Source organism: Diuraphis noxia, unplaced genomic scaffold (assembly GCF_037042655.1).
Source record: "Diuraphis noxia isolate RWA-SAM2 unplaced genomic scaffold, SU_Dnox_SAM2 contig0002, whole genome shotgun sequence".
Classification (NCBI taxonomy): domain Eukaryota; kingdom Metazoa; phylum Arthropoda; class Insecta; order Hemiptera; family Aphididae; genus Diuraphis; species Diuraphis noxia.
This window is the reverse complement of record NW_028301712.1, coordinates 21,884,130-21,895,999: the sequence shown is the minus strand read 5'-3', so window position 1 is coordinate 21,895,999 and position 11,870 is coordinate 21,884,130. Positions and strand designations below refer to the sequence as shown.

The 11,870-nt window shown below is 26.7% G+C and overlaps 1 protein-coding gene across 1 annotated transcript; it reads right to left on the bottom strand.

Moving 5' to 3' along the window:
* Positions 1-4,033: 4,033 nt before the first annotated feature.
* On the bottom strand, positions 4,034-8,140 carry LOC107163577 (glutathione S-transferase-like). Its single transcript, XM_089220708.1, has 5 exons — positions 7,987-8,140; positions 7,103-7,265; positions 4,908-5,075; positions 4,667-4,809; positions 4,034-4,406 (listed from the first exon to the last, which is right to left on the bottom strand). The coding sequence occupies exons 2-5, from the start codon at positions 7,230-7,232 to the stop codon at positions 4,239-4,241; spliced, it is 609 nt and encodes a 202-aa protein (XP_089076834.1). The 5' UTR covers positions 7,233-7,265; positions 7,987-8,140; the 3' UTR covers positions 4,034-4,238.
* Between the last annotated feature and the right edge of the window lie 3,730 nt (positions 8,141-11,870).

The following is an 11,870-nucleotide window of genomic DNA, read 5'->3' as shown; positions in this document are numbered from 1 at the left end:
AATATGTATATCACTACTACTTAAACTCAAACACGTTACATCATACAGTTTTAAACTTTTAAAAGTAAATAATAGAGATTAGAGAAGTACAAAACAGAAATTAATGTAAACAACGACGAATGTCTACGATGACGTAGTACAGTGGCTGTACGATACGTCTTAGGTGTTTCATTAGCTACTGGTTTTTGGTTATTCGGCAATATTTTTTTTTATTTAATTGTAAATTTACATAAAATATTCTACACAGTAAATACAATTTTATGTTTCTCTTCACGTGGTGCATTTTCCAAGTCTTGTTTCATACTTCTTGTACCTGCAATTTTTATTCCTTTGTATTTGTATTAACCGTTACCATTAATTTATATATATTATATTATATTTGTGTCAATTTTTTTCTTTATGTTATTAAAAACAATATATATATGTATTTTTGTGTAGGTCATAATTTAAACGATTCTTATTTTTTTTGTTTAATCCACACCTATACCTACTTGGTTTTGTTTGTTATGTTCCGATTATTATTTAAAAAAATATTTGAAATCAAATAAGTAATAAAAAATAATATCCAACAGTAATCGTGATCAAGTATATTTCGTACACAGTTTTATATTTATGAATATATAAAATGTCTAATATTAAAATATATTTCCTATACAACCTCGAAGCACCAACTATCACCGAATTATGTAAAATGATACTTGTTATAAGCTGTTGTAATAATAACATAGTATTGTGAAAATTAAGTAATATTACCTATTTAGTGTTTAATAAGTTATAATCCGGAAAAAAAAATGTACACTAAAGACCATTAAAATATGTTACGTATAGCTCAAAAGCTATTAAACGTTCACTAGGTATTATGTATTAAAATGCATATGACTTGTATAAAAAATATTACATTGATTCTGACATCAATATATTAGTTTAGATTTATGTCATAATTTAATAATTTATGTACCTATCATAATTTATTTATTTTTTAAAACTAAATAGTTAAAACCCTTAATACTTATATTATATTGTGTTATTAATAACACAATAGTTAATATTTAATATTCTATTATTACATTTAGTTTACTGTTTTTATGTAAAGTTTATCAACAGATCATACCGAGTATTGTAATTGTTTTTATACCGATAATGTGTTACTCGCTTGGAGGATCCGTGTTCAATATAAATGACTCTCCTAATACCTAATCAAAAAAATTGTTTACTAATGAAATCGTAAAAAAAAATATTGTTTAAAAATATAAAATAATAAACAAGTGATTACTGGACTAAAATAAATTTCAGTATCGTCTTAATAAATTAATATATTATATTAGTTTATATTGAACATTGTTACAGCGATCTGGTTACACAATATATGTTGATTATGATCTATCGATCTATGGTGTAAAAACTAAATTATAAATATTAGAGTTATTTGAATGATTATGTTTTTTTTGACATTATTTTTACTTCAAAAAATATTTATATAATTATTTGTTAGAATAAAAAACATGTTAGACTATATCTAAATAAATGATGAATATATTATTTATTATCTCTATTCTTAAAAGTTTTAAAAGATATGTAGGTACTCGCAAAATAAAAATAAAAAATAATTATTACTAGTTATATGAGAGAATAATAATATTAGATTGTAAGAAGAACAGGGAATATGTATTGGTGGTATTAATATAATGATTTGTCATGTATTATATTTAACACTCGACTATTCTCGTGAATACAGATAATATAATATCTACATTAATTGAAAATGTAACACGAATGATACTTAAGTAGGTACATAAAGTATGTCATTTTATAAATGAGTTTGTCGTTTTTGAGAAGTTATTAAAATTAACAACAAAATAATCGTAAAGGTGTATTAGTGAATGTGGTTTTAATTAATTTTAATTTTAATTGGTTAAATGAAGGGCCTGTTCAATCCAGCTTATAGGCACCATGTCACCTAGTCACTAATGACCACAGACTTCACTATCACTAAACTCCTTATTCCATCTTAATCCTGCCTGGATTTAAAAATATTGGAAAAGTTCTGAATGTCTTACAATAGATATTCTTAGTAGCTATATATTGACCACTTTTGTTTTAACCTTGCTGTAAAGTTCACTCGAAATAATTATATTCGTCATTGATTAAAAAAAAAAAAAATACTTAGACTTTAGCCACTTTTACATGCTCAGCTTTATTTAAATAAACCATTTTTTAAGCTTTCTATTTCTTATATATAATGATTATATACCTAAGAGGTATATTTTTAATGCTGAGTTTTTATTTATTATTTAATTCATATTATAGAATTATTACATCTAAAATGGCTAAAACCATCATGAACATTTCATTGATTGGTCACAAATTATTTCTAATACGAGTATAAAAAAATTAATATAATATAATATACTAAAATATGTTTGACATAACTTTCAACATTTTTTGTTAATGTTTTTATATAACCACCAATAACCTAAGCCAGTGATCTCAAATACACTGCCCAAATAACATTAAAAGACATTACGACACTAATAATGGTAAAACTTTCAAAGGTCCTAAGCTGTTGAGACAATTTTTTCCAGTTTCTCGTAAAACGTATTGTTTTTTTATACTTCGATACATAAGTAAATACTAAATTGCACGGCGTCATGGATAGTCTATTTTGATACATCAATGTTGTATGTTTATTTTTCTTACGTTTTAAAATATATCATCTATAATTAAGTCATCTATAAATATGACGTACCTAAGTCATACATATAATTATTTATGTATCTAAATAAGGTTAAATTGGAATGATATGTCTAAAGCAACCGAATTAAACTGCAAGGTTAAATTATAATAAAATAATTAACAAAAGTTTTTATAGTGTTAATTACAAAATATTAATTTAACAAAAAAATTACAAACAAATAACATAAATTGTACATGCGAATAATTGGTGTATGTGTTGATAGAGGCTTTCAATGCATACATTTTTTTAAAATAATATTTATGGACTAGTCTTAGTATAACCCAAACTATTACTATATGCTGCTACATTGTTCATAAATCATGAGGTCACCTGCAGGCATCCATTATTGATTTTGGTTACTGCTATAATATTTACCAGAGAAATATATGCTGCAATCAAAACGACCGATTATTTGACACCCCTAAACTGACTTTTCAGCAAAATTGACAACTCCCCAAAAATATTTTTCCTAAGTTTACTGGAAATAACAAATAAAATAATTTGGTGTAAAATCAAAAACATTTTTATACAATTATTTTAGAAATTCGATATTCCAAAGTATATTTAATAAAGTAATAAAAATTTAACCTCAGTTGATTTTTGTTATTTAGTAATTATTCAAAAACCTTTAATTATAGAAACTTGAAAAATTCAACTTTTTTAAATTACCAAGAGCTTAGACAATTTTTAAACTATTTATCTACAAGCATTTGGCATTTAAAATTTTTTTTAATATTTATTGTGTTGATAAAAATGTAAGGCTCTGTCAAAATGCTAGAAACTTAATACAAGATCCCACAAGGGTTGTTATTGTAATTTATAGCAATTTAAAAATATTTAAAATGCACTTTACTTCACAATTTTTTTACAATCATTTTAAATTCAAATATTTACAATTTTACAAATCACTTAATAGTTAAAAAGGAATAAATTATTCAATGTTTATAAATTATAAATATTTAATGTTAATAAAACGTTAAGGTTTAAATCTTAAATTTTAAAATAGAATATTTACAATCTGTAACATGAGTACAATAAACAAATGGGATTTTTTTTTACAAAATATTTACTGATATATTATGAGGAGGGAGGCTGTCCAGTGACAGAACCCTCATGCGTAACATGGCCATACGTCGGGTATTTTATGCAAAATTATATGGTTTTCTTATTAATATGTACAGGTGTCCCACTTTGAAGAAAAAAAAATATGGTCTCGTTACTCATGCATCTTGGTGTTAGGGGTTTGAAAGTTTAAATCTTAAATCTTTAATATGTATAAAGTAACAAATACAAATGATATACTTGCATAATGCATAATTTATTAACTTTCATAAAACTTTTCAAGTGCTTTACTTTCACATTAAAAAAAAAAAACTACGTTGTTTTAAATAAATTATTATAAAATGTGTGAAAATAAAATTCATCTGAATGATTTACTATTAAATAAAAAAAACAAATATTCATATAATTTTAATTAAAAGTGATACTTGGTACTGTTTGATATTTAAGGAATATCTGTTGGGCGTTTAGCAACCCATGCCTTAATTTGAGGTACAGCCAATACTTGTTCTTTAAGTGCTCTTAATTTTGGACGACCCTCTAATAAATCAATTTTTACACTGGAATTCAAGTAGCTTAAAATAGCTACAAAAAATAAATCAGCCCAAGACAACTGAAAAAAAATAAATATTTTAATTAACATACATTTTTTAATTGCTTATAAATATCTAATAAATATAATAGTATTATAATTATTAGTTATTACAAAAAAAAAAAAAAATGTTATTGAAATACTAAATGGAAAATGGAAATAAAAAAAATATTTAATAAAATTGATTTTAAATTTAAGTTATATTCAATGCTGAGACATACATTTTCTATTTATTGTTGAGATAAATAATAAATAGATTAAATAATTAAAGGAGTAGTCACCTTTCCATTTACAAAGTATCCATTATTTTCTTCAACAGTTTTTTCAAATTTATCCATATAAAATGGAATTGTTTCATTGATCAAAGGTGCATATTTTGCTTCTCTTGTTACTTCATTTGGATCATAAAAATATGATGCAATCTCTATAAAAATTATACTAATTAATATATGATATGAACCATTAATAATTTAAATAATATTAATTTACTATTGTTAATAATCACTTATAAGTAATATTTACCTTGTCGTAAATCATGAATGTTATCAACAGCAATATCAATCAACAAAGACTCCCAATCATCACTTCCAGCTAATCCAGCTTTTTTGGATAAATAACGAGTAATAGCTGTGGATTGATTCAATACTTTGCCGTCAATTTCCAACACTGGTACTTTACCAAATGGCATGTCTAAGACAAATAAAAAATTCTTAATACTTATGTATATATTATATAAATATTTTACTATATACATATCAAAATCACAAAACTATAAAATAATGCAAAACGTCTACCACACCACCAGTATTACCCTAGCCATGGCCGCTGGACCACAAACGGGGCTAGGGCCTCTGCATTTTATTCAGGATCTCATGAATGTTTTTTTTGTTTGTTGTGTCAAGTCTATCGAGGGAATAGAGTTCCCTAAAGTATTTATGGAAATATTAAACCACACATATTTTTTAGGCCACTTTTTGTTTACAAGGCCCAGGTCATTCTCAGAATTTTTAGGTATTTGAATTGAATTATAGAGCATACACTGATACACATTGCATGCCCTTAATTAAGTATTAAACTGAAAATGTTATATATTTTAGGATCAAATTGATTTTCAAATTTGGCTAAAATGCACTTTACCAACACCCTCATGATTTTAAATTTTTTTTTTTTTAAACGACTTGTTTTTTATGCTTAAAACGATGGTGTAATTTTTAAAAGTTTTTAAATCAAGTTGCCCTAATTGCAAAATATCGTTTTTTATATTTTTTACGAATTTTTCAATTTTTTAGCCAGCCCCCCCCCCCCCACTTTGTCCGATCGACACCAAAATACTGCCAAATAATTTCAAATGATTGAAAATCGTTCAGCAAAGACATCTGTCTCGAAGAAGATGTGTTGACATAGATCCTTTGTTGATGAAGCATTTTCATCACATTCTAGGCACATGTTCATCTTAACGTCTAAATATTTTTGGAGACTTGTCTCTAGAGTCTTAAATCCTTCTTTCAGTCTTACGATAATTGTTGGACAAGATACAATTCTAATTCCACTCTTACAGTTAGTATTATTACATTCTATGTATTCATAAGCTGATGCAGCATCTTTTAAAAGACTAGTCACTATAAATAGCACATTACAAGTACAATCTATGATATTAACACCTGTAATTCCTGTGTCTTCTTTGAAAATGATTTTTAGAATTTTTACATTAATATTAAATAAATAAAATAAAAAATGTTTTAAAAAAAAATATAATATGATTATTTTTTGAAATTAATTCATTTACCTAATCATACAAGGTAGGTACTAACTAATATTATTATGTCATATAAAAAAAACCTATGGTAAAATTAAAATAAATTAGCGTAGTAGGTAAGTCACTAAATCACTTATTTGATGAAAAAAAAAATCGTTTGTATTGTTACATTGGACGTATATGGGGAGAGATGAAAAATAAAAAAAAACGATTTTCAATCATTTTACAGTATTTTGGTGTCGATCGTACAAAGTGGGGGGCTGGCTAAAAAATTGAAAAATTCGTAAAAAATATAAAAAACGATTTGCAATTAGAGCAACTTGATTTGCAATTATTTGGTGATATTTGAAGTCGATCGGACAAAGTGGGGGGGGGGAACTTCATGTACATATAAGGGACGGGTGGCAGCATTGTGATGAACAATTCCCACCCGTTCCTGGTTTTTGAACAGGAAAAAAAACAAAAGTCTATCGAGGGAATAGAGTCCCCGTAAAGTATTTATGGAAATATTAAACCACACGTATTTTTTAGGCCCCTTTTTGTTAACAAGGCCCATATCGTTCTCAGAATTTTTGGGTATTTGAATTGAATATTATGGAGCATACACTGATACACATTGCATGCTCTTAATTAAGTATTAAACTGAAAATGATATATATTTTAAGATCATATTGATTTTCAAATTTTTATAATCGTGAATAGCTAAGTAAACAAAGCTCTAGACTTTTTATCCAAGGGGTGAGGGATTGAATAAATAATTATGTTTTATAACACAGGATAGGATTTGATACAATTTTAATGAAAGCACCTAATAAAATCGTTAATAATTTAGATTTTAAAAATTAAATATAATATATTGTAATTAGTACGTATAGTATTTAGTGAAAATATTTAGACATTACAATATTGCAGTTAAAGATATTAAGCACCTGCAAATGAAATGTAATTAATAAAAACTTACTAGGCTTGATTGCAGGCCATTGTTCGTCTTCAAAACGAAAGTCTTCAAAATCAATCTTCAAGTAGGACAGAAGGAATCTGATGGGTTCACCCAGAGCAGTGACGTTGAAGTACGTAAGTTTGTACGGCATATTTTAAAATATACGTAATAACGATTTTCTTAGCTAACACAGAAATTTAATAATATTACAATTAAAGTACCTATTTGGTATTTATTTGTATAATGTTATTATTTTCAATCGAAGATTATAATAGTATAGCAGTACCTACTACAGGTATATATACCGGGTGATTCTTTTATCATTGAACACCCATTATTTCAAAAATTATATTTTAAAATATTTTTTATCCTTATAATTTTTCAAGTTTTTTACTTTTTTGAATGACAACATAGAGTTTTAATTTCATACTCCAAAGCAGAATATTTTTCTAAGTATTTTGATTCATAAAAATCGAATTTAGGACAAGTAGTTTATGAGTTATAAGTATTTAAAGTTTAGACAAGCGGAGAAGTGGACAAACATTTTGCGGGGTAATCCCGTAACACTCCACTCTGCCAATCTAAACTTTAAATACTTATAACTCATAAACTACTCGCCCTAAATTCAATTTTTATAAATCAAAATACTTAGAAAAATATTCTGCTTTGGAATATGAAATTAAAACTCTAGGTTGTCATTCAAAAAAGTAAAAAATTAAAAAATTATAAGGATAAAAAATATTTAAAAATATAGTTTTTTAATAAAAACGTTGGTTTTTGAACAACTTGAAACTATGTAAAAAAATATTTTCAAAAACGTTAGTAATTTTTGAAATAATAAGTGTTCAATGATAAAAGAATCACCCGGTATAATTATAATAATAACGATATTTTATAAAAGATACCTAATGAGTATGATTATTTTATCAAACGAAATTCCGCCGAGTTCGTTTAAAAACAGGTGTGCACAACAGCAATGCGATATGCGAAACGTCTGGTACTCTGATTTTTGACTCCAGAGACTACAAGTCACGACTAATACTCAATGTTTACTGCAGCTGAGTGTCTGAATTTATTAGTAGTCGTAATCCTCTTATCTGTAAAAAAAAAAACCACTTCACTGATAGTAAAAATATAAAATATCTCGTCTGGAGGTCATTTTTCTGGTATTGGAGGGAGAAATATTGTTTGGGTGCCGGTTGGGGTTCGGTCGGCGTTTACTCACGATCCAGATTTACATTCAACGCGACTACGCCTATTCGTAAATAACAATAATTGCATTCTCATTAATTCTCCTATTTGACAATCGCCCTATATATTATTATTTTATTAGGTATAATAGCATTAACAATGATAATAAATTATTGATGGTCCTCTCCGTCCATGACATCATCACCCGAGTTATACATGACGAAATGATGAACGTGTGATTTCAGACTTCAGTGTTCCCAAAATGGAAAATTATTATTACGACCTGTGAATTGTGATCTATATAAATGCCTCTTAAAAAGTACGCAATACGCATCCATGTCTTTCAGAAACGTATTTTGAAATGTCTTAAATTCAACAGTTAAAGAAAATTAGAAATTAAAAATCAAGAATAATCTATTGAATATAATAATATGATTTAACATATTTTCATAATTATATTATAATAGTATTAATAACTTATTATACTATTTATTGCCATTTACAATTTGTATAAATAAACAAAATTAAATTTAATAATTACAAAATTATGAGTGTTTTAATAGGTAGATAATCATCTTTTTTTTATTATGATGATTTTCCGTTTGACCATTCGAAATATTTTTACATGTACAATTTTTGTTTTTTAATCTTTTGAGTACCTATTGTATCTACCTATGTATAAAGTAAAATAATCGTAAAACCTTCATAAAAATACCTCCTAATAATTTGACTTATTAAAAAATACCGGGTAACCTAAGTCCTATAGCTTAACATAACGTTCTATGTACCCAAGGCCGTATCTGGCCGTATCCCCCTCCCCCCCGAAATTTTAAAATAGTTAGTAAACTGAACTTTGAAATAATCGGCAATAAAAGTAATAAATAACGTACGGATCACCACAATCGGAACCTAACCGGATATTTACCGTGCATTTATAATCTGTATATTTGACGGTACCGCGAAAAAATAACCACGGAAAAAATAACCCCGGAAATTTAGACCCCGAAAAAAAAACCCCATAATATAAGTTAATATAAGTTTTCAAATTAATCTCAAATCTAAATGTATAACATACCTATTACCTACGTACAATTGTTATGTTCCCACAAATAATATTAATTTTGGATTTAATGATAAATTATTGTATACCTACGATAAAAACGATTAAAAGCACGGTCTGTCTGTCATATCGATCAGATATACCTACAATAGCTAGGTACAGTGACATATTATAACGGATAAGGAAGGTACTACTAACAGTACTAACTTTATCTTAAATTTAATGTAATGTGATAATTCGGTAATTTAAAACCAAATTATTATATTATATAAATTGACAAATTGTATTGTATTCCACGTTTATAATGAGAATTTTTTATTTATATATTATTGACATTATTTTACAAATTTATACTTTACAACCAAATTATTATATTATATAAATTGACAAATTGACAAATTGTATTGTATTCCACGTTTATAATGAGAATTTTTTATTTATATATTATTGACATTGTTTTACAAATTTATACTTTATTACTTAAAAATCATTTTTATTATAGGTTTATTTTTTCCGTGGTTATTTTTTCGCGTGGTTATTTTTTCGGGGGTTTTTTTTTCGGGGTTATTTTTTCCGGGGATATTTTTTCCGGGGTTATTTATTAGGCAAATCATATTTGACAACGTTGCTTAGAGGCAAAAATAATTTAGCACGCGCAATCGTACGCCTAAAAAGGTACGGCTGATAAGGACCGCGCGCAATCGTTTATAATCTTTCTTGTTAGAATGAAAATCGTAATAATTTAAGTAAGACTTTGCATATACTCCATTTCATACGAAAGCCAAAGTATAATTATTACTCAAGGCAAGTACGATATATAAAAAAAACGAGACTTTTGGCTTCACTGACATAATCACCGAAAATCACTGAAAGGCCGTTAGGAAACGAATAAATCGTGATTTTAAACTACGGTTACAACCTAGTATAATAATAATGTAAAGTACATGGAGTTCTTCGTATACCGTCTGCCTTTTCAAAGAAATCAAAAATCATTATCACCGTTATTTGGAGAATAGAGCTTTCCACGGATTCACGGAAAACGATTACAATAAAATTCGTTGGTTATTATACAGGCACATAGTGCCGCTGTAGAAGGTATATGAACGAAAAGATCTCTGATGCCGTGATATTGATGTCAGGCTCACCAAACTAGCAGGGATAGTAGCTGGAGACGTGTGCAATCCAATGTTGAGGGATTCTATTCGATCGTACTATTATTCGATTTTTAATTTATTTATTTAAGTGGTATTTGCACAACCACCAGGGTGATTACAAGGCGATCGACCAGACTTCGGCCGTCAGCTCAGTGCCTACGGGGTTTTTAAAATTTTTGCATGAAAAAGTAGATAAAGATCTTCCAAATTCGGCTATTGAAGCATACGTTAAATGTAACTATGAATATTTTCCAAATATATCTTTTCTATTAAATATATTAGCAACATTACCAGTATCGACTGCTACGCCAGAGCGCTCATTCTCTCTACCTTAAAAAGGTTAAAATTTTTTTTAAGAAATTCCTCAGGTCAAGAACGACTTACAGGTCTAGCACTTCTGAGTGTGCATAGACATATTAAAATAAATACAGATGAAGTGATTGACCGTTTTGTGAAAGGAAAAAAAAGACAAAAAGGCCTTGTGCTATAAAAATATATTTAAAATTTAAGCTGAAAAGAAACAGAAAACATTTTGCATTATACGTATTGTATTATATTATTATTTTGTACTATTATATCATAATTTAGTATTTTAACTTCAGTATATTGTAATAATTAAATTTTGTAAAATTATGACAGGTCATTATTATAATGTATCTATGTAATAATATTATATAATATCATAAAATATCTTATCTTGATATATTATTATGAAAGAAATTTTTTTTATACCTTTGATAGTTTTTTTAACTAGATATTTAAATACATATGGTGATTTGGTTTTAACCCCCCCCCCCTCCCCGAAAATTTGTTCCAGCTACGGCCTTATATTATGTACCTAATACTCTTAGCGGGCCAAATGTAACCTTAATTTTTCCCGTGGTTCCTCACGTCGATGTTATTATTTAATGTGATTTTTTTTTCATAGGGATTTTAAATCCGCAATTGGAAAATAATACGTCCTCCTAAAATATTTCCAGAACTTCTCAATTCTTTTCAGAATTAATTTCTAATTTTGAAAATAATATTTAAATTTGTTTTGCCTTTTTTTTCTTTGTTCTGTTGGAAATTTTATTTTATTCCATTTTTTCAGTAACACTTTATATGTGATAGGTAGTCTAAGTTTATATTGAATTAAAGAAATTTAAAAATTAATTTAAGCACTACAGTACTATATTAGATAATAAAGAACTTAAACATTTTTTCAAAATTAAAACCATTCTTAAGTACTAGGTACGTACTATCTATACCTAGGTATACTGGATGATTTAATTCTTTGACGATAATTGAAAAAAAAAACGAAAATTTCTCATGCGTTTAAATAGCTCAAAAATATTTTGAAAATTTTACCATTATAGTGAGAATATTCATATAAAAATGTAAT

Coding starts and splice junctions, on each gene's coding strand:
- LOC107163577 (XM_089220708.1), bottom strand. CDS start 7,232: ATGCCGTACAAACTTACGTACTTCAACGTCACTGCTCTGGGTGAACCC. Junction 5,076..7,102: donor ATGGCCTGCAATCAAGCCTA/GTAAGTTTTTAT, acceptor TATTTGTCTTAG/ACATGCCATTTGGTAAAGTA. Junction 4,810..4,907: donor CATTCATGATTTACGACAAG/GTAAATATTACT, acceptor TAATTTTTATAG/AGATTGCATCATATTTTTAT.